Consider the following 25,945-nt stretch of genomic DNA (forward strand, 5'->3'; position numbering starts at 1 on the left):
TGGTAACATATTGAAACGGTTCCTCAATTTCTTCCAGTAATTCAGGATTCTGACTCCCATTAGTTACTGTTGCTATGTTCATCAAATAGAATATCTCGAGACTTAAAACTCTGATCATCCAAAAATTGATAATAAAATTGTTTCAGTTGTATACTGTCCTTTAAAAATAAAATAAAACTGCCTAGTATCCTTGTAGCACTCTTCAAAACAAATGTGTGGTTGTTTGTGGGACAATCATCGTTGCAGCATCTAAAACTTTCTCACCACACACAAATATTTTTTTGTTTTTCTACTACTTGGATTTTTTTGATATTCGTTTGAAATCAGTAATTTAAAAGAATTTTTCACTGATCAGCTGATGTTTCACGTTTGCCGTGAGCGTAAATCTAAAACTCTCTATTAACCTCTACTACCAGACTCCCTTGCACACTTTCTTTTGTTCGGTTAATCAGCACCTATTGTCTTGCTATTCACATGAGGGAATACATCATACGCAAACCATTAGCTCTAAACCTATTTCACAACATTGTCTAACGAATGGACTTGCCTAACATTAACATTGATTCTAGTCCTTGATAGATACTGCGCAAAGGGTGACCAATCATCCTTGCTTACATCAGTCAAAACATTCATCTTTCCCCTTTCATTACACTCACAGAAAAAGTCCGAATTCTCATCATCAGTTCCATTGTTTAAAACAGCGTTTTCATTAATTTTTGATGCCTTGTGAAAATTTTCTTGCAGCTGCTTAGGTTCTGTTTCTTTTTCTTTGTCCATCAAAGACTCCTCACCATTCCTACTACTTTGACTTATTTCCTCAGGACCGAACCACTTGAGACAATCTGGCGGTTCATTATCTTCTCCCACTTTGAAGATTCTTGGTACAGCATGAAATGCTAGCCTTGATTCACCAGACATTATGGCTATATCTCCGCTATGAATAAACATGGCTGTTGAAATAGAAACAAGATAGAATGATATCACAATTTGGACAAGTCTAGAGACATTAATTGTTATTTTAAATATGTTTTTAGACTAAAGACTACTAAACTTAATACCATTGATCAGTCAGAATAACAGTTTTTACCAGTTGGTTAATGCAATATTTGGTGTCATTGACCAATGACTGGCAGTTATGTTAAGTCCTGCAAGTATGTCTAACTTGATCATAAAAAAGTGGGTTGGTAAAACATTCCCCTAGCTCTATTACCTATGAGTGGAGCCTATAAACCTAACCCTTGGAAAATACAGTGAACTGGTTGAATATGTACAGTATCTGAGTGAGTTGTAGGATAATGAGTACTAGCATACAGCTGACAGTACCATGTTACTTATTCTCATCATACCTGTTGGCTTGATAACCTTTGCTTTTCCACCAATCAAAAACACTGCTGGTTGGCCAAAGCTGATGGAAATCAAAGGCCAGGAAAGATCCAATTCATAGTGATCAGTATGGCCTCCCATAGATGTTCCTATTGGATAATAATTCACAATTCCTGCCTCAGGGGTATACCCTGGGTAACCTATTGCCTCTGCTATGTGCTGCATAAGTCCTGATAGGTCTTTGGGAAAGCCAAAGTAATGTTCTGGTTTATAATCAACAACATTGTAATCAAATTGATAACCTAAGTGAACCCATCGGAGTCTACTCATCAAGTCTTGATCTTGACCATTTCTGCAATTTGAACAAAAAAATAAATCAAAAGAATAGTAAAAGCTTGTTTGCAATAGTTGCCAATTTTGTGGTGCACCTTGAGTATCTTTTTTTTAAATAGCGATTTCATAACATCCCCAAATTGCAAATGTAAATGCTTGCAATTTTATGATGACTTTAGGGTGATATATCAGAGACTAGCACAATTTTAGCAACCTACCAAGTTTCATTATGTCAGTTGTTATATCAGTCAAGAAAACTCTAGCTAAAAATTGTCAAAATTAAAGACATTTGTATGTAACACCCCCAGATATACAAATGTCTGGTAAATTTGTCAGTTTTCAACTTTAAGTTTTCTTGGCCAATATAACACCTGACATAATGAATCTTCATAAAAGATTTGTAAAAGATTTTTTAAAAATCATGAATCTACGTTACTAAAATAAAGGTGCTCTTTCCAGTGCTGGTATTGGTTTTTCTTTCAGTTTAATTTTAACTCAACCGAATTTGCAGCCATCATTTTGGCAAGGCTCTGTTCTAGTGCAGGCCCATTGTTACAACCTTTAAAGAGAAGTTTAGATTTTCTACCAATCTTAGTTGTGCCATTTCTTGAAAAACTAAACTAAACTAAACTAACTTTTTTAGTGTGTGCTAAACATTATTTTGTTTTCCTACAAAGGCAGAGTGGGGAGGGGTTCATTTGAACCATCAAACCACCCCTAGTAACAGGCCTGTAGTTAGACCCTATTAGTGGATTACCCATGTCTTCTGTCTGAATTTCACAATCTAGGTCACAATTTTGGAACGTTCCTGTGTTGCTGTTAAAATTTTACTCCTATCAGGACCTTTCTGTCAATTAATTCATAAGAGCAGTCTGTCACTCATTGCAAGTTTGTGGTTCTCATGTCAACATTTCAAGACTAACTCACAGATCAAAATTAAAATTCAGCACTAGTAATTATTAGGTTTCCTGAAGTGAGAAAAAGAGAGCCTGGAGTAAAATCCTTGAACAACCCTTGAATCAAGGGAAAGACCTAACAAACATGGGATGCCTGGACTTCAAATAGACTTTTTATACAGCAATGATAAAGGGGTAAATTTTAAGTCCTAGGACTAGTGTCCGAAATGTCAGTAAGTTTTTTCATCTTTTCACGATGTAAAATTTACCCTTTTATCATTACTGTTTCATTAGAAACACTGACGCAGCTCACACTAGTTTTTAGCTAGTTATCTCCTCTGGTTAATATTTATATTTCTTCACATTTTCCCATCTGGCAATTTTTCCCATCTGGGTCTTTTCTAGTCTCCCTTACAGCCGTTCTTAGTGGGACCGACACAAAGAACGACTGAAAAGTAGACTAGGTCTTTTCTACATTGAAGCACTTCGATTTTTTAATCGATTCTTAAAGATATTTATACCTACTAAGCTCCCAAACAGACTCATCGTCCTTTATCGTCATATGAGCGTCCAAGTTCGACACGTTTGGTTTACGAGTAAAATCTTCAATACATCGTTTTGTCCAATAATTCTGAGCTCCTTTTATAAACGGGTTGACAATAAAAATAAAACCAGGGCAAGATATCAGCTGGTAAACCTTCCACTGTCGGGTACAGCGAAGACCATGGCCTGCATGGAGAAACTTCCGAAGGGGAATTTCCGACACTCTGCCATGAAACGTCTCGGGATTGTTAAAATTTATGACTTCACTGAAGTCTGGAGGGGGCTTTTTTCTCTTGTAGTACTTGTAGCCTTGTCTTATTAAGTCCTCGCTGGCGTTTATATTTCCATTACAACATGATGGTCTTTGGTTTACTTCGTCTGCTCCGTCCGCCATGTTGGAAAGTGCGCATGCGATCCAACTGTTCAGCTGTATGACGTTTCAACAGGAATCCCAGACTCGAATTTGAGAGCTGATTTTTAGAGTGTCTCTGCTGGCTCTGATTGATAAAAATCTTCCGACAGGGGTGGATGCAAGAGGGGGGTGCTCCCCTCCCCCCAGATGAGCTAATGATCTTAACTTTTATGAGAGAATCCTGGGCAGGGTCTTGGCACCCAATAAACCTCTGGATCCAGGCATTAATTAATCACGTTTCTGTGCCTTACAACTTTAGTTTTCATCGAAGCTTACTGTAACTGCAATCAAGGAGAGGTGTAAAGAGGTGGCACTAGATCAATACAGAAAAGGAGGAGGAAGACTAGAAGGACAATAGGAGCAGCCATGGGGCGGGAGGGAGAAAGGAGGCCGAGGAGGAGAAGGTTACCGGTACGTATCAAGCTCGCATGGATGGAGAGCAGTAACAAAAACACTCGATCAGTTATAGATAAGAAAAAGCAGCAATTCTTTAATGTCTTCGGAACTCAAAAATAAGAAACGGCGAGTATCTAGTATAAGTCGTCTGACATTCCACGCCTTTGTATCTGCTTTCTTGAAGATATTCCCAGCCGGCTAGTTTTAAAGACGGAGTCATCACCCGTAGGCAACATATTTAGAGATAAGACCTTTGCCATCATAAAAGTGCCACGATAAGGTTGTCTGTCTGAAAGCTCTTCATATCAGTATTGCTGGTTTTCACATGACGTCAGCAAAACATCAAAATCTAAAATATAGATCGTATAAAGACATTTCTCAAGTATGTTTTAGAAATCAGTGTTATAAGTCACAAGAAAAAGTTTCGAGGCATTTCGATGTTTGGTTCTCGAGTTATGAAGGTTGAGTTTGTGTCACGCAATACTGTCACGTCTATCTAAATAGCTATAAAAATATTAAAATAATTTACTTTAGTTGAAAGATTTTCCCTTAGACACGTTTAAAATATCTATTTAAAGTCTTTGTAAGTGAAAAATAGTCAAACATATTAAATATTCCATCATTTTAAGCCTTTGGAATTTCGTCCGCCATGATGGTGAACCTACTTGGAACACCAAGATGGCCGCTCCATACATTTTAACCAAATATTGCGTAATGTTTACTCGCCTATAGTTCCGCAACTAAATGCTCTACAGCCTTAAAATTTGGCCAGTATATGTAAATTGGGCCGCTTTACAAGAATATAAAACTTCTATTTCATTATAATGCGAATTTATGCTTTTGAAATTCATGATGACGTAGGTGAAAACCAAGAATAGTCGTACAGATTAGCAAAATCAATTATATCACTGCAATTGTATGTTGGTGGAATTATGGGCCTAAGGTAACGACTTTTTTGTTTTAGTGTCTATGAAAGATATGGACTTAACTACCTCGGAGATCGATCAATCCCATGATAAATAATACTTTAGCCTTCCGTCCGGCTCTAAAGTGCTGTGAAATTGGTCTTTCTTATAGCCACAAAAATATAATGTTGTCGTACGTGTGCACGTTATAAAAACCAGCATTTGACTAATGCATTAAATATCAATTCATGAAAATGCGATCTGATAGTGCAGAAGACTTGCTTAACGACCCTTCCCAGTACTTAATGACCTTTGGGGAACTGAATTCGAAAAACATGAGAACTTATAAAAGCGCGATAACAACAAAAAGAAAAAGAAGTATCATTTCTATCTAAAACGGGACACGAGGACAATACGAATCAGCTCCTTATGCTGGCTAATAATAATAATAATAATAATTACATGTTTTACCAGGGTAAGCTCGTCAGCAAACAGCTGTTATCAAGGAGCGCCCTGGGGGCAACAAAAATTATCAACAAAATAATAAGATAATTAAATATATATATACTGTAAAATACTAAAATGTTAGTAAAAATCAATACAATTCATTAAAACATTTAAAAAATATCTTTGAGATTGGACTTAAATAATAATAAAGAATTAATCTCTTTTTAATTAATTATATTAATTAATTTAATTATATCGTCATACTAAATCTCCGACGTGACCGATGCAGACGAACAAAGGAAACCTCAGTACGTCAATGAATATCATATGTGAAAACGGCTTATGCTATAATAGTTGCGGATAGTTTGGTTGAGTCTGACCTGATGAACTCTGGTAAGCTCCTTTCAAAGATTAAGTTTTGAGACTCTTTTTAAGGTTTTTTTGACGTTGCTTTTAGCTGATTTTAATTCAGGATTTTTGGGGTTTGAAGGACTTGAACCTTAGCTTGATCCTAATGCGTTGATGGAAAAAGGAAGATCGATCTTTATATCCATCGATTTTATTGTGACTGCTCAGAAAATCCTAATGAAATGCAGTTATTCACTTCGGTCTTCCCCTTTGAGCAATTAAGTGCAAGAATATAATTACTGTCTAAAAAAATTCTCATCTCAGACATTCGAGAGAGGCAACAAGAATGATGACTTTATGGCACCATTATCTTTGCAGTTTTTTTGTTTGCATACTATGATTTCCGCAAACTTTAATTTGTTTGTACGACTGAGGTGACACGTTGGAGTGGAATCGCTGCAGGGATTATCTGAATTCAGTTATGAGAACGTGCTTTGTTCATTATATAGCAACCACAAAGAATAACAGTCAATATTAATTAATGACTGAGTGATAAGTGCGGTAGGAAGGTACCGTAATCAAACACTTTTCACAAATCAACGCCAACACAGCCTCCAGCATACAATTACTGCGCAATTCCCTGATCTAGATTCGCTTGGGATCTGTAGGAACATTGTTGTCCTCAGTTTTGTGATATTGCGAAGACATTTGGTTGACTCATATCGTTGACGCTCAGTGACGTCTGCGCGCGATACATGGAAACTTTTGATTACTTTACAGTGACTACAGAGTCAATGGAACAAGACTTATTTGAAATAGAAATGACTAAAGCTCTGGAAGAAATATTCACCAACTTGAGGCAACTCAAGGAAAGTCGCTCCGAAAACCGAAGATTAAGTATGGATCGAGCCAAGAACGAACTCGAAAATGATGATTCTCTCCAACATGTTGAGAGGACCGAGAACATTGAACTGATGAATCCTGAAAAAGAAACCCGTCAAGAAAAACAAGAAACTGAAGGCGTCCAAGTTAAACCGCAAGCTCCTCGGAGAAGACAGCTACCTGTTTTACCAACAGTGAAAAAATCATGATAGGATTTTTGGATAACGGTAATTATCCACTACAGCTCTAAAAGGCGATGAAGTCAGTAGCGCCATATAATGAAAATGGCTAGCATAGCTGATGACAGGTCACTGGTCGCCGATTTAGCCAAAGTGTACACTTCTATAGCTTCATGATCTAGCTGCCATTTTTGTCATTCTGCCAAAATTAATTGTTCAGAGTTGGTCTCATTTATTAATGCTGTGCAAATGAGAGAAAACAGCGACATTTCAGTGTTTATGCAGCCGGACATGGGTCGTTAGGTATCCAACTGGGTCGATACTTTACGGCTTTATAACTGAACCTTCAAATTCCTGCTTACATGCATTTACTGGATTAGTACGCGTGCACTTTTTATAATACACGACCTAATACTGTCTGAAACTGACCGTATTAAACGTTTACAACTTCACTATTAAAGATCTAGGGCTTGGCCCTTGGCAACACTTATATTGTTAGATTGACACATGTGGAAAAATTGAATTGGCCTGAACTGATCGATTTTATATTGATTTTACAATCTATCATGCAGTGAATTACGTTGAGCCGTAATTAATGATGTTCACGCGTGTTCAGTTTACGACTAGCATCGAGGAATCCTGCTCGAATTGAATCGACTTAATAGCTACTTATTTTAAAAAAATGCAATTATTAATATTATCACTAAGGGGCTCTAGGTATCCTTCATATATCAAGTTTTGAAAAATGCTCTCCATCAATCAGGTCCAATCAGAGTTGGACCACGTACTGATAAAAGTCATAATCCCACACAAGTTTGATCAAGTGCAGATAAGAAAATGAGATGTTTTCACGTAATCAGGTTAAAGGACAAAGTCTGCATTAACCTTTACAGCATGAGGAAGCATTACTTTATCCTTGCAATAATGGAATTACGGTGTGTTTAGAGAATTTTAATGTTGCAATTAAAAATTTGATCCCTTGTCGCATCTCTAGAACTCAACCATCAGTAGTGCGGCGTTGGCTCTAGGGTATACGCGCATGGGTTAAATCTATTGTCAGTTTTTTGTACGTTGTGGTAACCCATTAGATCGATGAAAAACAGATGACATTATATGATTACATCTTTTCTTAAGGTATTTTAAATGATTGATTATGATATAATTAGAGAGAGGTTTTTCACGTAATTCTTTCCACAGTTTCCGTATGATAATATATACTCTTCCTAATAAGGAAAGATTACTCATAGAATGCAAAATTGATCCATGTCCGGCGATCGAATATATATAGATCGTAACAACAAATTCCAAAACGGTTTGCGTGATCATTTTTGCTTGTTGAAGTTTCCGAGTTTTGGCGGATCGGATTTACACCTGTCAAAAAATCAAAGCGTATCTCGGATCGACGCGAAACTTTTTCTTTCAAAAATCCTTTTAATTATGAGATTACTGACCAGAATTAACCCAAACGCACTCATCTTTCTTTAATTTTGTCATCTACACGCGCACGTGTACGTGTCTGATCTCAGTAAAAAGTAACAGTCTCCACCCTCCAAAAAATGCGAGGACTTCAAAAAAAAGATTCCTTGTAAGTTCGGAATATGTGGACCGCATGGCACTAATGAAATATATGAAGATATAGAAATATAGATAAGTTATAGTGCTTGGGAACGAGGTTATTCCGACCTCGCTGGGAATCGAACCCACGACCTTCGGAATTTAATTCCAAGGGCTTTCGCCCGGAATAACCTCGTTCCCAAGCACTATGACTTATTTATATTTCTATATCTTCATATATTTCATTAGTGCCATGCGGTCCACATATTCTCATCTTTGCATCATAATTACCGCTACCTAACATCTATTTCACCCCGGCCTGCTCTCAGTCTGACCTCTAGCTCAGCTGGTAGAGCATCGGTAGTACAATTCCGAAGGTCGTGGGTTCGATTCCCAGCGAGGTCGGAAATCAATTTTTCCGAATTTAATTCCAAGGGCTTTCACCCGGAATAACCTCGTTCCCAAGCACTATAACTTATCTATATTTCTTTATAAAATAAATTAAATAGTACGCACGCTGTGATTGGTTGATAGCCATGTTTGCATGAGGGTATGTAAACACAGTTGTGACGTCACAACTTTCGTGTTTTCCCGGTACAAGTTCAAAAATTAAAAATTTACAGTTTCTTTCGAGGGAAAAAACGCCCCCAAAAATGTATTTTGAAGACGAAGTTCCAAATTTTGACTTGTGTCAGGGCCACAGGCATAACCCTATGGTCTCATGCAGGTCTTTCTGATCGTAATATCATGACAATCTCTCGTTGGTCACCGCAAAGAGAATTCCCTCAGAAGCTACAACACACGTCCTCCGTCAGGACAGCTTCGGTTGTTCAGCGACGTGCTTTCTCATGATTTAAATGCACCACCCGATAAAGAATACAAGTATTTCAAGGAAACAGTCAGCAGCTTCAAACGTTTTCCAGCGATAGCTCTTCAGCTCCACAAAATATCTTCTCGAGGCAAGACGAAACAATCAACTTCGCTGCCATGTTTTCTCGCTGTCAAATTGAGCAAAACCACGTTTCTTTCAACCGAGAATTCCATTCACAGTGACACTTGTTATCCACTTGTTATTAAGATTTCTATTCAATCTTTGGACATTTCTTTGTATTTGTTTTAAAGTTTTAGAATGATAAATGTTTAAAATAGCTAGGGATTCTTTCTCGCTTCACATTTGCCTCCTCGTCGTTTATTACACAAAATTTGATTGGCTAACGATCGAAGTTCGTGATGTATGGAGAATTTGTATTTTGATATGAGAATCAAATTCAAATAAAGATTTATTTTCTTGCAAGTGGTAATGTTTTCCCTTAGTATTTATTTTATAAAAGCAATAGAAAACTTTTTTCTCTGTGTTTACATAGCCTGATAGCAACACTCGGGGGGTTGGGAGAATTCTCGACAGTTATGCAAACCCTCGACTACGTCTCGGGTTTGTATAACCGTCTCGAATTCTCCCAACCTCCCCTCGTGTTGCTATCAGGCTATGTAAACACGGAAAAAATTTTCTATTGCTTAAATATCTCCTTGTAAGTTTATATAGTCAAGTACGTTTTCCCTTGACTGTCAAACATAGGATTTTTTAAAAGTTTGCCTTATTCATATCCTGCACATAAACATATATAACATTTATATAGCATAAACCAAGGTAGAAAGCCGTGACTTTAGTCCCAGTGAGCTACACTCATGGTCAGGCGTTGCCTCTGCAAGCAAAGCAGAGTGTAGTTCGCTTTACGGCATTACGGATGGTACTTTGACCAAAAACAGAGACTCCATTACAGTGTAGTAGCAATCAACGGTCCTTTGCGATCCTTTGCCCCGCTGCGCCTCACATTCAGCTAATCCCTTCACCCATTCCACCTGCCTTTCTCGTCCCGGCCAGTTTTCTGTCAGTTTCCCGGCCAGTTTTCCCGGCCAGTTGTCTGTCGCGGCCATTTTATCACATTGATCTGCATTCGTCACTTTAGTCCACCGACTGCGGTTGCATTGATCCGCGCAATGGCATATTAAGAGGGTTAAGATAGCCGGTACCTATAGATTTTTTGAGTTTTGAGCGTACGTGCCCTCGAACAAGAGGGTCAGATGAACAGTGTCTTTCGACCCCTAACCCAAGCCCTGTGCGGCGATTGAAGGCCGCGCTGATCCGACCCCGACCCACCTGTCGGTCTATCGTTTCGGTCATCCATTTGTTCGATTTAATTTACACACTATTCTGCCCACGCCTGAGTATTTAAACACGTCAATAAAGCATTGCCTTCATCTTGAATTCGTATATTCTTTCATCTATCCTTCCACCTATCCGTTTATTCAACCATTCTTCCAGTTTTTATGAACCTGGACCGACAACCACCATCACCACAGGTCAGCGGTAATCTGCGACAAGAGAGCAAACATGGCGGACGGACAAGATGCATGGAAGGTTGATGATAACCTTGCAGATCTACACAGCCGCTACAGAGTACTCCAGAGAGAGGTATAAATAATAAGATCGATTCTTTGAATATGTTTTCTATCATCATAGAATGCTTCTAGGTATTAGGCTTATAATTTTGCAAATTTGTGCGTTTGGTAAAGTTGGTCGTACAAAATTAATTTTGTGGGATGTCTGTCCTCACAACACAGACAACTAAAACCTACACAATTTATAACTAATAAATTTAGTTATCTCTTATTATTCTTGATTTTATTTTTCGTATTTTTTTACCCAGTTCTAGTTCTGGTTGCATTGTTTAGGTTTTATAGGTGTGCTAATGGGGGGGGGGGGGGGGGGGGGGGTGGATTTCAACAGCCCTAGATTATTCATAGTAGACAAACTGTGGAATTTGTAGTGAATAATTTGTTTTATTTCATTAAGCTTTTTTTAGTTTCAGGAATTAGAAGTGATTAACTCAGAGCTTGAGTACATCAAGAAGAATGTAAGTCTTGTTGTAAATTTTAGACGATATAGAAAACAAGACATCAGCAAAGTTAAAATAAAAAAAAAAATGAAATTCCACTTTAATCAATTTTAATAACTATTTTTATGAAGTGACTAGCTTTAGGTTCACATATAAACAATATGACTGTTTTCAATTATATAAATGCTACTCATTCCAGAATAATAATAGTTATTCAAATTAGTCACCATATCTTGATTAGGTGCATAACCCATCAAATTAACCCCAGAAAAAGGTGTTATAATGTAGATAAGGATTGATCTGGCTCAGATTTCTGTAAAACAGGGGAATCCATTCTTGATTGCTACCTATTTGTAGAGTTCATGGTCTGAGGGGGTAAAACTATATTATCTTGGGTGCATGTCTGAAATAACATTGTTACTATAATATGATGATTAATCAACAATTTAATTGTTTACTGTAGAGAATTTATGTCAAAAGAGGAGGAAATCTCTTTTTCCTTGATTCAAATCACCAAAAAACAAAAACTGAATATAAAAGTAAGTATGGTATGTAAGAAGATTGGATTCATGGTTTAATAAGAATTTATAAATATAAGATTGTACATTTCTGTACAACAGTAATTTGAGAAAGCTTTACAGTGAGACATGCATAAAAAGTGCCTAAAACCTCGCTCTGGGACAGGGTATATGAGATCACGCTCTCTCCTTTTTGGAAAGGGTATCCATTTTCGCAATACCGGAACAGGGTATGATTTTCAGCGATCTTGCTCTGGAACAGGGTATGAATTTCAGCGATTTTACTCTGGAACAGGGTCAGGGTTCAGTGAGCTCAGCGGCACATCCCTACCATAAATGAGCAAGAGTACCCCCCCCCCCCCCCCGGGTAACTACATTATGGTCGTTTTATTTTCTTGACTGGCAGTAGTGAAAAAACAATTTCACAAAAAGTCACTGTAATGTTGGAGTTTGCAGAATATCAACAACCGCAGTCAGTGTTTGGAATGCACTCTATGACTGTAACTCTTTTATTATTCTTTTTTTTTTATTAAGAATTTTTTTTTAACAAACCAAATTCAATAATTCCAGTATGTCTTTAGTGCCTGAGTTGAAGTATCTATAAAAACCATAAATTATTGTATAAGTTATTTTGTGTATATTTTGTTATATTAAGAAAATATCACTTGTTTTATATTTTTAGGATTGCTTGATGTTAAAAGGAAAGAAATGAAAAAAGTAGAAGATGCCATCAGAGATAAACCATAGTAGATAGCTTGTCATAAGCATAAATAACACATAAATAGAGGATATTACATGGGCGCGCGGAGATACGAAATTTATCTTCGAGTGTTGAAAAGATCTCTCACGAGTGAGCGCAGCGAAAGAGTGAGAGATTTTCAACATGAGAAGATAAAATTCCTATCTCCAAGCGGCCATGTAATATTCTGTTTATTATATAATTATCAATGAAGTATGTTTTGGCTTTTTCAGGCAATTCTTTCCGTGTATTTTTGAATAGCCATCGCAATGGTGTTATTTTCACACGTGAAAATAACATGTTATTTTCACGTGTGAAGATATCAATTTTTCGAAATAGAGAAAAATAGATATTTCATTGGTAATTATATAATAATGCATTGTATTTATGGAAAATATTTTTGGAGTATACATATTTATTAAAAATATTTTTAAAATTTCAAACTATTAATTATGTAAATGTTTTGGCCATAAAAAGACAAATCATACTTTATTAGATAAAAAAATATATAAAGGGACAAGACATTCATATTTGTATTCCTTGCTGAAGAGGTTTTTCTCCGACCCAATAGACCTCCTGCTTGGGCTTAATGTTTTCCCATTTCAGACCAGGTGTCATTCCCTTGAGAATAAGATTCTTTGTTTGATTTGTATCCATATTCATGTTCGCACTTAAGCCGAGGAGGTCTATTTTATCATTTTCTGAATACTCAAATTATATGTGCACAAAAATATCCCAGTCTTTGGAAATTTAGTTTAGAAGCTGAAGATTCACTGACTGTCCCTGATCTCTTTGGCTTTAAATCATTTTTCCTATAAAAATATGTATAAACGAATTATGACTCTTAACTTGGCCAATATTCTGAGGTTGTCATGATCTGTGAACTGATGAAATTTGACAGAGATCAAGGGCAAGAGTCTTTGAACAAAAATGACAAGAATGGAAAGCCTGTGGCAAACAATTGATGAAGGATGAATTTTTCATAGGGGATTAACAGGAATGTTGAAAGTCCAAAACATCTTTCCCTCTCTTTTAGCACTTCAATATTTAGTGTTTTTGGATGGGAAGTCCTTAATTCGTGGTATGGTTAAAATCCATTGTCATTCAGAGAGTGTCTTATTGACATAAATATGTGTTTTTGGTAACTTGTATTTTTTTAACCCTAAGTTTATCAGGGTTGGATTAAGAAGTGGCAACCGAATTTTATAGATCTTTATCTTTGAGGAAAGTTGGAGAATTTGAAATTTTTAAATCTTGGGGTTGGGGGGAGGGAAATCAGAGGACCTTCAGCTTTTGCCAAACTGATCAATTTTGTTATCCCACAGCTTTTATGCGGTTTCCCTGCTAGCAAAGTCTCCTTAGTTGGGGAGTCTTCGCAGAGAAAATAGGAGAGACAGGCGCCTCCCCTTTTTCTCTGCCAAGAATCGCCAACGAGGGAGACTCCCGGGGGGGGGGGGAGGGGGGGTACTACCACCCCAACTTGGGTAGGAGTGTGCCGCCAGGACCTCAAAACCCTGACCCTATCGCAGACCTAAAATTTTGATTTTACATACCCTACCCCAGACTAAAACTAAGAATTGTACACCCTATCCCAGACTTGTGTCAGCAGAAAGTGTAGCCTATTAGCCAGACAATAATGACCAAATGGATAACCCTATCACAGACTAAAATGACACCCTATCCAAGACAAAATGTCAAAAAATGATACCCTACCCCAGAGCCAAAAGTCGAAAAACCATACCCTATAGGGCGGCACCTACCCGTATAGCAAATATACTCACCCCGGGGGAGACTCTGCTAGCAGGGAATCATGTGCGCGGTTAATGTTCAAATACAACAAGGTTGGTTAAAATAAAACTTTTATTTTAACATGAACAATTTGCACCAATTTCACATCATTAACGTCTTTCTTTCTTTTCTGATATATCACGAACATTACATACTTTTGTATGAAATGATTAATACATTTGTTGCCCTTAAATTGAAATGATATTTTTACCGTTTTTTTAGCCCCCCTCCCCCCCCCCCCCCCCCAACCCCCTCTACGAAATATATCAAAATGTAAATGTAACTGTCCTTAAAAAAGGCGGAACTGTAATTCCAAGCCACGCTTGGATACACTGTGAAATAACTCATGCAAAAAAAAAAAAAAAAATCAACTTAGAATACATGAATACTTATGACACCAAAAACGTGCCAAAGTGTACGTCCCATTCCACTTCCGCTTTGCCTTCGACCAGCGGTTTCCCTAACAAGGTATCCTCTTTACTTCCGGTCACCTGACACGGGTCCAATCGTACTGCACCACGCTCGGTTGTTGATCAGGATCACAACGCAGTTTCATTCTTCAAATCCAAACTTTTATTTTCATTTTTATGCTTTCTCTTGATCTAGAAGCTGGTAGATCAGACAGATCATCAAAAATGACTGCTACGTACAAGACTAATCAACTCCAGTTCTTTTTATGCTTCTCAGGGATTTTCGTATCGTACTTTGTGTACGGATTGATACAAGAAAAAATGTAAGTTCGACAAAAAGTGGTAGTGATTTCATTCACGTTTTTCAATTTGAAGGAACTTCGCTATGATATCTACCGTTAGTTCTTTTATTTGTATTGTATTTCAACCTTTCTTCGCTTTTTAACTTCACTTAACCTTTCTTCTGCTAATTGAGAGTATTTTAGCATCTTAGAACTTTTTATAAGTTTTTGGAAGGCCTTTTGAGAGAAGGAAATGGCTTCTCAAATGGGAGCTTGTCCCATAAATGAACGAATGAATACCATGTATATTTTCCTTATATTTTCTCATGAAAAGTTTTTTAAAGGACAACTGACCCCAAAAATTGCCGTTTTTCATATAAAACTACAACGTACATAGATCACATAAATTCAACTTTGAACTCTGATACAGCCTCTATGTCGCCGAAAAGAAATAATCAATTCGCGAAAAATAGCAATAGAAGAGCGCCATATTTGAGCCCGCAATAAATTACCGCATTAATGCCGTGACGTCACAACGTGAAGCTTGCATTCCAAACTTGTTGAGTTTGTATATTTCGAGTGCTAGTCGATCTTTTAATAGTCTAAGTTAGAGTAAGTTTCTTAATCCAGATGGTCCATTGTTGTGTGCCAGAATGCACCAACCATTCTTCCAAAACTGAGTCTGTTAGCTACCACAAAATTCCTAACAAAATAGCTCTTCAGAAGGCATGGATAGCGCGGATAAAGAGAGAGAACCTGCCGCCTTTGAAGAACTGCTACGTTTGCAGCGATCACTTCGAGGATTCATGCTTTGAAGTGGATCTGATGGAGCAGTTAACCGGGATAAAAAGGAAGAGGAGATTAAAGAGCGATGCTGTTCCGTCAGTATTCAATTTTTGCAAGCCAGCTAAAAGAAGAACTACATCAGAGAACCGGCTCAAACGCAAACAAAACGAAGAGGTGAGATAACATGTCATTTATACATAACATAGTTTACATTGTTTTTCGAAATAATCACTCATGAAAAAGACTTATTAATGCATACCGAAGCGAGTCATCAATCATTAGCTATTTATGCTTTCATAGATGAAATGTTGCTTAAAATCATAAGTATAGCTAGTAATATTTGATCGATACTTGAAATTTTCAAAATGGTTATTTGCACGTGTTTAGTTTACATTTGATATTTATTCGTAAACCATAACAATGTTGCCGTAATATTCCAAATTTGCTTGGATAAATGACCAGGGAAGAATAATTTATAGCATTGTTGGTTAATATGTTTATTTTGTATTATTTAAGGTAAAGTAGGCCTCGAAGAATGGTTTATAGTATTGTTGAAAACATTGTTTATTTTTGTATTTTCAAAGAATGTGGAGCAGCTATGTGCCACAATAAATCCCTCGTGTGAAGATCCACCAAGTATGGAAACACCAGAGTTCTCTCCTGAACCACTTTGTAAGGAGATTGGTGTTCAGTGTTGCCTTGGTTGTAGATATGTTGTAACATCCACTGCATCAACTCACAGACAGAGCCTGGATACTATAAAGATGCCGACACAACAACAGTTTACAATCCCTCCCCTTCACCAAACATCAGTAGAGATGAAATACTCAGTGTGAGCTTCCACGACCACAGCTACAGTACTAGCTATCACCCCTCACCAGTAAAGTCAATGCCAACAGTGTCTCCACAAAAGTCAGAAAAGTCTTCGTTTTCAGAGGAAGAGGGACTCCCACTAAGTGACGATGATGATGGTTTCATTGTTTCATCGCAAGAGACAGTTTCAACAACGGACAGTGAATTAGAGCCAGAAAACAAAGACTGCAATAAAACTCTTGAAAACCATATCAAAGAACCTAAATATTTGGTATTTAACTCTTGTTTGCAGCAGTTATTCAAGTTTTGTAGAAGCTGTGGAGCACCTGTCGCTGATGTCAACTTTGTATGTCAAGGCAGCCTACTTATTGTGACAACTACATGTATGAAACATGCTTTGACATGGTACTCACAGCCAATGTTAAATCGCTTAGCTATTGGGAACTTGTTGATTTCCTCATCACTATTATTTACTGGTAATACTTTTACCAGACTTCAAAACTTTGCATCCTGTCTTGGCCTAAAATTTCTGAGTGAGAGGGTCTTTTACAGACATCAGGAACGTTACCTATTTCCTGTTGTTAATGATGCTTGGAAGAGAGAGGAGGCTGCTGTAATTGAAGAGCTGTCAAATAAGGACATAGTAAATCTCAATGGTGATGGCCGAAGTGACAGTCCTGGCCATAGTGCTAAATATGGCACATATACTATGATGGAGACAAGCACAGGGAAAATTGCCACCTTCAGCATTGTTCAAGTCTCTGAAGTAACCAGCTCCAATGCTATGGAGAAAGAGGGGTTTCTAAGGTGTTTGAACACTTTAGAAGACATGGTCAGTATAAAATGTATCACAACTGACAGACACACATCCATCACCAGCACTATGGCAAAAGATTTTAGCCACATCAAACACCAGTATGATGTGTGGCATCTTTCCAAGTCAATTGTAAAAAAGCTGAACAAGAAAGCAAAATTGAAGAAAAACCAAGAGCTGGCACCCTGGATACAATCCATTTCAAACCATCTTTGGTGGTGTGCTGCTACATGTAATGGGGATGTACAACTTTTGAGAGAGAAGTGGAAATCTGTTGTTCACCATTGCGTGAACAAGCATTCCTGGAAGGATGCAGAGGTATTCAAAAAGTGTGCCCATCCTCCCCTAACCCGCAATTGTTCAAAAAGGCCCAAGGAGTGGAGAAGCTCGTTATCGCAAGTGCTTCCCTAAGATGCACAAGCGCTGGGTTGTTAAGCCAGTCTTACAAAGAAAAAGCTATGCTTTCCTCCCTGAGCTACAACTGAAAGTACTTGAAATTTGTGAGGGTGGCATGGAGGCTGCAGGGGTTGACCCAATTGAAGAGGTTGAATTACCAAGAAACATTGCTAGTGTTCCTGCCCCAGACAAACAGGAATTGATTGAACGACACCGGTCAAGATTTTCTAGGTAATTAATTTAAATGGAATGTAGTAGAGACTACAAACACTAAAATGTGTAGTGTTAAGTGATGCTAATTCTAACCATTTCCTATTTTTAATTAACACTATTTAGTAGAAAATAATGCAAAGCATCATTGGCACTCTTTTAGTGATTGTACTCTAGTGAATAGCTGTTTTGAAAGAACTGTCAAGTAAGCCTGTCGTCCCAATCCCCCTCATCTTTGAACAGCTGTGTTCATTACTGGTAATAATTACAATGCTTCTACAAATGGGAAGGTACATGACAGACCCAAGTAAAACTGCTATAAACAAAATATGTAATTAATGTGAAGGGGACCTGATTAAAGTGGTAGATAAGTTTGCAGTTTTTAGATGTTCAGATGAAAATTTTATTAAAATATCATTACCACTTAGGAAACGAATTGACTTTTAAATGAAATCTTAAAAGAGGTCTTTTCTTTAACTATCTACGCTCCATTATATATGGGGTCTCTCCCAGTATGAATGTAGTATAGAAAAAATTCCAGCTGAATAGTGACTTTCGCTTTCACTCATGGGAATCAAGATGTTCATTCATTTGCTCAGTGAATTAATCAGTGCATGATTACTGAGCTGCAAAGGGCCTATTTGCCTGGAAAAAAAAAATATGAACCATAAATGGCTGACAAGCCTGGATGCCAAGATTTCCTAGTGCCAATTTGTCTGACAATGAGACTAGTCAGTACCGAGATTCTAAGATGGGGTGGGATTCTATCACCAAGAGAATATTTTTTTCATTTAGCACAATTTTTGAATCCATTATAGCATGCTACTTCAAGGCAAATTCTTTATAAACAATACTGACTAGCCTTGTTTTCAGACAAATTGGTGCCCAGGAAATATTGGTTATCCATGTCTAGTATAACTGCAAAATTTGCTTGGTTAGCTCATGATTTTGTCCACTAGTGCTTTGTACACTAGGTTCTCTATTCAGCTGGATATTTTGTCTAGGTGTAGTTGTTTTTAAATAATAAAATATGCAAAACCTACAAAACATTTATATAAACAACTTTCTATATGTACTTCATCTAAAAATAAATTCATGACTACTCTTATACATTTTGGTCTCAGCCTTTCCATGTTTTCCTTTTCAATTTATCAATTCAGAAATCCTGATAGAAAAAAATCCACTCTGTGTATATGAAATGAAGTAAGGAATAAATAAAATGTATATAATAACTCCATGTAACTTTAGGCCAAGCTAATCATCTGCATAGTGAAAACCTTCAAATTCAAAGTCCTCCTCTAGTCCAGGGGGAGGGAAGTGTGCTCTGATGCACATGACAGAACAAGAGGGCAGAACAACCTGAACTTCCTTTCCAAGAACTCCCCAGCACCATCTTGCTAGTTGCCTATATGCAATGTGTCTGTACTGCTTGTGCTCTGGGCCTTCATACGCATTACTGTACTGCTGTTTGTACTGAGCCCATGCGGTTCGAAGAACATACTTATTGGCACAAACAGGTAAGAATCCAGGATGTTGAGTAATGCATGGTGGTGGTTCATCAGCATCTCCATCTTCAACAACAGACTGGCATGTTGCAACCACTTTTTCGATTTCTTGGCAACAAATGCATTCAGATATTGAATCCATAATTTGGCAGCTACCACAGGTACACCTATTTAACAGAAATAAAACAATTCTTAGTATCTTTGAACATTATCAACGATTGTCCACCCCCCCCCCCCACCACCCCCCCACCCACCCACCCCCACCCCCCCCACCCCCCCCCCCACCCCCCACCCCCCCCCACCCCCCCCCACCCCCCCCACCCCCCACCCCACCCCCCACCCCCCCCCCCCACCCCCCCCCCACCCCCCCCACCCCCCCCCCACCCCCACCCCCCCCCCCACCCCCCACCACCCCACCCCCCCCCCCACCCCCCCCCCCACCCCCCCCACCCCCCACCCCACCCCCCCCCCCACCCCCCCACCCCCCCCACCCCCCCCCACCCACCCCCCCCCACCCCCCACCCCCCCCACCCCCCCCCCCCCCCACCCCCCACCCCCCCCCCCACCCAACCCCCCCCCCCCCCCCACCCCACCACCCCCCCCCACCCACCCCCCCCCCCCCCCCACCCCCCACCCCCCCCCCCCCCCCCCCCCCCCAGCCCACCCCCCCACCCCCCCCCCCCCCCCCACCCCCCTACCACCCCCAACCCCCCCACCCCACCCCCCACCACTCTTCCCCTACCCACCCCCCACATACCCCCCCCCCCCCCCCCCCCCCCACCCCCCCCCCCCCCCCACCCCCCCCCACTCAACCACACCCCCCCCCCCGGCGCCCCCCCCCGACCCCCCCCCAACTTATCCCCCACACCCCCCCCCACCCCACCCCCCCCGCACCCCCCCCCCCCCCCCCGCCCCACAAAAGCCACCCACCACCACCCCACCCCCCCACGCCCACCACCCCAACCCCCCCACCCCAAACCCCCCCGCCCCCCCCCCCCCCCCCCCCCAAACCCACCCCCCCCAAACCGCCCCCCCCCCCCCCCCCACCCACACCCCCCACCCACCCACCCCACACCCACCCAACCCACACCCACCCCCCCCACCCCCCCCCACCCCACCCCCCACCCCCCCCCCCCCCAACCCCCCCACCCCACCAACACCCCCACCCACCCCCAACCCCCCACCCCCCCACCCCCCACCCCCCACCCCCCCCCCCCCCACCCCCCCCCCACCCCACCCCTCCCACCCCCCACCCCACCACCCCCACCCCCCCAACCCCCCCCACCCCCCCCCACCCGCACCCACCCCGCCCCCCCCCCCCCCTACCCCCCACCACCCCACCCCTCCCCCCCCCCCCCCCCACCACCCCCCCCCCGACCACCCCCCGCAAACCCACCACCCACCCCCCCCCCAACCCCCAACCCCCGCACCCCCCCACCCCCCAACCCCACTCCCCCCCACAATCCCACACCCCGGCCCACCCCACCCCCCCCACCCTCCCCCCTCCCCCGCGCTTCCCCCCCCCCCGCCCACCGCCCCCCCCCCCACCCCCCCACCCCCCACCCCCCCGCCCCTCCCCCCCCCCCCCGCCACCTCTCCCCCCCCCCCCCCCCAACCCAGCCCCTCCCCCCCCCCCCCCCCCCCCCCCCCCCCCCCCCCCACCCCCCACCCTCCCCAATCTCCCCCCCTCAACGCCCTCCTCCACACCCCCCCACGCCCCCGCCCACCCCCCCCCCCACCCATCCCTCCCCCCCCACCCCCCCCATCCCCCCCCCCCCCCCCCCCCCCCCCCCCACCCCCCCCCCCTCCCCCCACAACCCCCACCCCCCCCCTTCCCCGCCGCCATCCCCCTCCCCCCCCCCCCCTCCCCACCCCCCCCACCACCCCCCCCCTCCCACGCCCCACCCCCCCCCCCCCCCCCCCCCCCCCCCCCACCCCCCCCCCCACACCCCCCCCCCCCCCACCCCCCCCCCCCCCCCCACCCCCCCACCCCCCCCACCCCCAACCCCCAACCCCCACACCCCCCCCCCCCCCCCCCCCCCCCCACCACCCCCCCCACCACACCCCCCCCCCCACCACACCCACCCACATCCCCACACCCCCCCCCCCCCCCCCCCCCCCCCCCCCCCCCACCCCCCCCCACCCATATCCCCCTCCTTCCCGGCCCCACCCCACCCGCCCCCCGCCCCCACGCCCCCCCCACCCCCCCCATTGGTCCAGGAACCCCCCCCCCCCCCCACCCGTCTAGCCCCACCCACAACCCCCGTGGTCCCCCCCCATGCCCCCCCCCACTAGTGCCACCCACCTCCCCCCACCCACCAACCACCCCCCCCCCCCCCCCCCCCCCCCCCCAACCACACAACTCCACCCCCCCCCCCCCCCCCCCCCGCCCCAACCCCCCACCTGGCCCCCCCAAACCACCCCCCCCACATCCCCCCACATTTTGTATCCCACAAACACAACCACCGACCACACCCCCCCCATATAAACCCAACCCCCCCCCCACCCCCACTCCCCCCCCCCCCCCCAGTATGGCACCCCCCCCAACCCCCCCATCCCCCCCCCATGTAACCTCCCCTCCCACCCACCTCCCCTGCCCCCCACCCCCCCCCCCCCCCCAGCCCCCAAGTGAGAATATACATACACAACTTGTGACACAACTATATCCTGTATCTATATCCTGCAGTATATAACTTATTGACTATCAAGCGATGTTTTTAAACATGTTTTTAATTAAAATTGTGAAAGTTGGTATTGCTTTTGGTTGCAAACTGGATTCATGCATACCAATATCTAAAGAACAGATTGCAAGAACACGAGTGGCAAGATACGATTTTATATAAAATGGATATGTAGTTCAGTTTTGTGATAAGACAGAAGTACGACTTACCAATCTGAATTTGTAAGTCGATTGTTCTCTTGTTCATCGTCTTCAATAATGTCACTGTCAGATCCTTCTCTGAACTCTTCATCTGAGGAGATTTCTATCTCTGGTTCAAACTGATATGGCCGTAAACCAAATTCGTCGTCCATTCCGAAAAATTCTTGAGCGAAATCGTCTCCCGAGCTGTCCGAGCCTTCGGAAGAAGAATTAGATTCTGACATGCCTTTAATTTGATGACCAAGTTGTATTTTTTCGCAAAATATTGAGTAAAACGTATAAGAAACTGAGGAAGAAGTCAGGCAAACAACTGGAAGCTTGAACTCTTGTGACGTTGTGACGTCATTACGCTATTTTTCTGAGCCCGCGATAAAAGCGCAAGATGGCGGCCACCAGAGCGATATATGCGATGTTTTCAAAAAATTGTTTTAGAAAAATGGAAGCTCTATCCCCTTTAAAAACTGGATTTTTGGACTTCTCAAATGATGTAGTTCCTCTTAAAAATGGGTCATTTTGGAGGGTCAGTTGTCCTTTAAAACATTGGATATCCTTGGATAGGTTAAGCAATGACAATGATTTCCTGTTGAATTAAACAAAAATAGTGTGCTAGAACATTGGCAAGCTTAAGGTTTAACTTACATATTTTGATTCACATTTGTAAAACCAACGTAACGTTATTTGGTTTATTTTGTTGCCTCAGGGCCAGGGGGGGTACTCCCCTATGTTCGCTATATGGGCAAACTGCCAAACAGGGTATGGTTTTCAGCGATTATACTCTGGAACAGGGTATATAAAATTGCGTTCGCTCTGGAACAGGGTATATGAAATCACGCTCTCTCCTCTCTGGAACAAGGTTTTCAGCGATCTTGCTCTGGAACAGGGTATGAATTTCAGCGATTTTTAATCTGGAACAGGGTCAGGGTTCAGAGGGCTCAGCGGCACATCCATACCCTAAACGGGCAAGAGCGCCTACCCCAACCCCTCCCCCGGGCCTCAGGGGTACCAATTCAAAGCTAATAACTGAGTTACCTTGTTTTTCTTTTATATAAAAAATCTATTTACGATATTTAAGGTTGGATATTTTGACTTGCATTGGAATCAGATTCATGATATGACAAAGTAAAAACCAGAAAACAGAGTCAGAATTAGAGTCATACAAAGTATATTAGCATCGAAATCTGAAGAATTTTTCTTTTTCTTCCGATTCTAATTCCAACTCTGATCCTTATGATAAGTGAAGACTAAAATATCAGAAGTAGAAGCAGACAACCTATCACTATATATACTTTTCTCCAGGATCTATCCGATGTTAGAAAAGTACACATATATATATATACATATATAATGTACATAAATATATCAAATAGAGGCTTATGCTTCAGATTCCGATTCCTCTTATGATGATCAATTTTCACTTCCTTTAACTGCTTATGACTCTGATTCCGACACTGACACCAATTCTGATGCAAGAGAAAACCAACCTCTAGCTATCATGAAGGGAAGTATGGTGCCCAATTTGCTTTGAATTTTACCCTCTTCCCTCACTCCCAATCAAATCTGTTCCATAGCCTTTTGAAAGTCTGTGGATTTTTAGTTAGGTGCACTAGTGTCTTTTATTTTTATTTTTGTTTTGCTACTAGTGTTTATAAAATAATGTCCAGGCAGCTCAGATGCATTTTCGTAGAGATTTCATTGGTATTTTGTTGGATTGTTGGGATTTTGTTGTGATGCCAAATCATATCATTTTGCTTGTGTGGTTGGGAACATTGCAAGCTATACTACAGTTTTCAATGTTATGCAAACTTGGTAGTTAAACTTCAGGTTGAAATTTGAAATTGAAAATAATCAGTTGGTATCTGAAATATTTTTGACTGGTGTAAGTGAAAACCCGATTCCAACATTGCAACTCCTAACTACTGAGTTGATGTAATGATATTGAATATAGCAGAAATGTTAAAATTCAACTGATAATTCTTTTCATTACCTTGCAGCACAAGAGTTCCCTATGGAGAACAAAAGGAGAAATTTGTGTTTGCTTTGATCCTTGTATTTATGCAGTGTATTATTAATGCTATTTTTGCAAAGGCAGGTTAGTGACAATAGTAAATGTTGTAGCAAGACATGGGAGCATGAGAGCATGAATGGATTGATCAGTAGACATTATTGGTGGTGATATAATGGTTTCTTATTAGATAGACCATGTTTTGGAATATGGGAAAACATTACACCACAACATTAACTAGCGAGGTCTACCGAAATGTTGCGGTCGTTCGTAAGAGAGTTGAAGTGTTAGTTCAATATATTAATAATGGAAGCTAGTGAGTTGTAGAAGTCGAAGAGTCAATTTAAGTTAATTGGGCTTCCTTATAAGTAGCTGCAAAATTAGTAGCTCCTGTGTGCAATAGAATGTACTTTTGATGGGAAATTTACTTATGTCTTTGATTTGATTAAACTTGCTACCATGACATTATCTTAAACATCTACAATATTCAAGGACCTCCTGATCATGATTTATTTGATGGCATCATTCATTTTATGTGGTTCGATCTGGATGATGTTTGAAGAGCTATTAATAACATTTTTAATGACTTCATTGACATCTCAAATTTATGAAAATTAGTCTTTCAATGGTACACTTTTCACAGTGGCATATTATTGATAATTATACACAACAATTATTATGTAGGTTGATATCTGTAAATTAAACTGATTAGATATTGTGGTTAACTGTATTCTATAATCTATTTGTAATTGCTAAGCTATAGCTAAGCAAGCTTCTTTGTTGCTTGCAATTGCAAAATGAAAAAAATATAATAACTGCAAATATATATATACTGTAAATGTCTTAAACATGATTTTTTTTTTTAAATTTTCATTGTAGCTTGCAAATTTTTCATTAGATTCTCATGGTAATGCATACAAGTAGTGTGTGGGATATTTCATCAGTCAAAATCTTTCATTACATTATAACTGGTATTTTTTTTGTTTGAACTGTTTAGCAATATACTTGACATATAAAACAGCTGAGAAAAAGGACAGCACTCCAACATTATGGTATGGAGCATGTGCATTCACTTATCTTGGTGCAATGTTGGCAAGCAACAAGGCATTACAGTGGGTCAACTATCCTACACAGGTATGAAGACATAGCCTGGCTTTAGTTAAATAAAGGCTGGTCAGTGCTTCTCATATGATCATTGACTAAAGTAGTTTGAAAAAGGATGCCTGTGATGCCCACCTCCCCCCCCTCCTCCCAAATGAAATCTATAAAAATGTTGGCTCAACTGTGATATATATTATTAAGTATGATGATTATTATTTTCTTACAGGTTTTAGGAAAATCATGCAAACCAATCCCAGGTATATATGATAAATAGTTTAATCTTAAATTAAGGGGGAAATCAATTTACTGGCATGCATGCATGTGCCACTACGAAATAATGAAATTTTCGTTATTGTAATTGAAAAAAAAGGCTTAAATAAAAAATGAAAAATGGAAAATAAAAATAAATGAAATTAAAACTCCATCCATGGACAGCTTAAGTTGGGAATTTGACATTCCATTAGGAATACAGTATTAACCTTTGTTTGTAATTGCACTCATTGTATTACTAAGAAATCAAGAAATGTTTTTCAAAGGAATGATGTGCTGTGGAATAAGAAGCAGAACATTGAAAATTTTGTTTTTC

At 41.2% G+C, this 25,945-nt stretch overlaps 3 protein-coding genes and 1 long non-coding RNA gene across 5 annotated transcripts in view; 3 read left to right on the forward strand and 1 right to left on the reverse strand.

Moving 5' to 3' along the window:
* Positions 1 to 125: 125 nt before the first annotated feature.
* LOC116287187 (nucleic acid dioxygenase ALKBH1) lies at positions 126 to 3,489 on the reverse strand. Its single transcript, XM_031693830.2, has 3 exons — positions 3,074 to 3,489; positions 1,347 to 1,675; positions 126 to 950 (listed from the first exon to the last, which is right to left on the reverse strand). Exons 1-3 carry the CDS (start codon positions 3,487 to 3,489, stop codon positions 514 to 516), a joined length of 1,182 nt encoding a protein of 393 aa, XP_031549690.1. The 3' UTR covers positions 126 to 513.
* Positions 3,490 to 5,480: 1,991 nt separating this feature from the next.
* On the forward strand, positions 5,481 to 13,820 carry LOC116287164 (uncharacterized). Its single transcript, XR_016121121.1, has 5 exons — positions 5,481 to 5,648; positions 10,542 to 10,691; positions 11,083 to 11,133; positions 11,579 to 11,654; positions 12,316 to 13,820. It is a non-coding gene; the product is annotated as an uncharacterized LOC116287164 (long non-coding RNA).
* An 861-nt stretch (positions 13,821 to 14,681) lies between these two features.
* The window catches only part of LOC116287153 (solute carrier family 35 member B1-like), a 29,335-nt gene continuing 18,071 nt past the window's right edge, over positions 14,682 to 25,945 (forward strand). The window contains exons 1-4 of the mRNA XM_031693798.2: positions 14,682 to 14,893; positions 24,248 to 24,345; positions 25,256 to 25,392; positions 25,586 to 25,616. Coding sequence (XP_031549658.1) covers positions 14,748 to 14,893; positions 24,248 to 24,345; positions 25,256 to 25,392; positions 25,586 to 25,616 — 412 coding nt within the window. The 5' untranslated portion in view covers positions 14,682 to 14,747. The remainder of the gene's footprint in view (positions 14,894 to 24,247; positions 24,346 to 25,255; positions 25,393 to 25,585; positions 25,617 to 25,945) is intronic.
* Positions 15,215 to 18,302, forward strand: LOC148906941 (THAP domain-containing protein 2-like). Of its 2 annotated transcripts, none has more exons than XM_089037086.1 (2): positions 15,215 to 15,811; positions 16,222 to 18,302. In XM_089037086.1, exons 1-2 carry the CDS (start codon positions 15,482 to 15,484, stop codon positions 16,471 to 16,473), a joined length of 582 nt encoding a protein of 193 aa, XP_088893212.1. In that variant the 5' UTR covers positions 15,215 to 15,481; the 3' UTR covers positions 16,474 to 18,302. The 2 variants fall into 2 exon arrangements, with proteins under 2 accessions (XP_088893212.1, XP_088893211.1); XM_089037085.1 differs by having other exon boundaries at positions 15,226 to 15,811.

This window comes from Actinia tenebrosa, unplaced genomic scaffold, assembly GCF_029948245.1.
Source record: "Actinia tenebrosa isolate PJP-AT-01 unplaced genomic scaffold, QUT_ActTen_1.0 PGA_scaffold4__44_contigs__length_22323623, whole genome shotgun sequence".
In the NCBI taxonomy this organism is placed as follows: Eukaryota; Metazoa; Cnidaria; class Anthozoa; order Actiniaria; family Actiniidae; genus Actinia; species Actinia tenebrosa.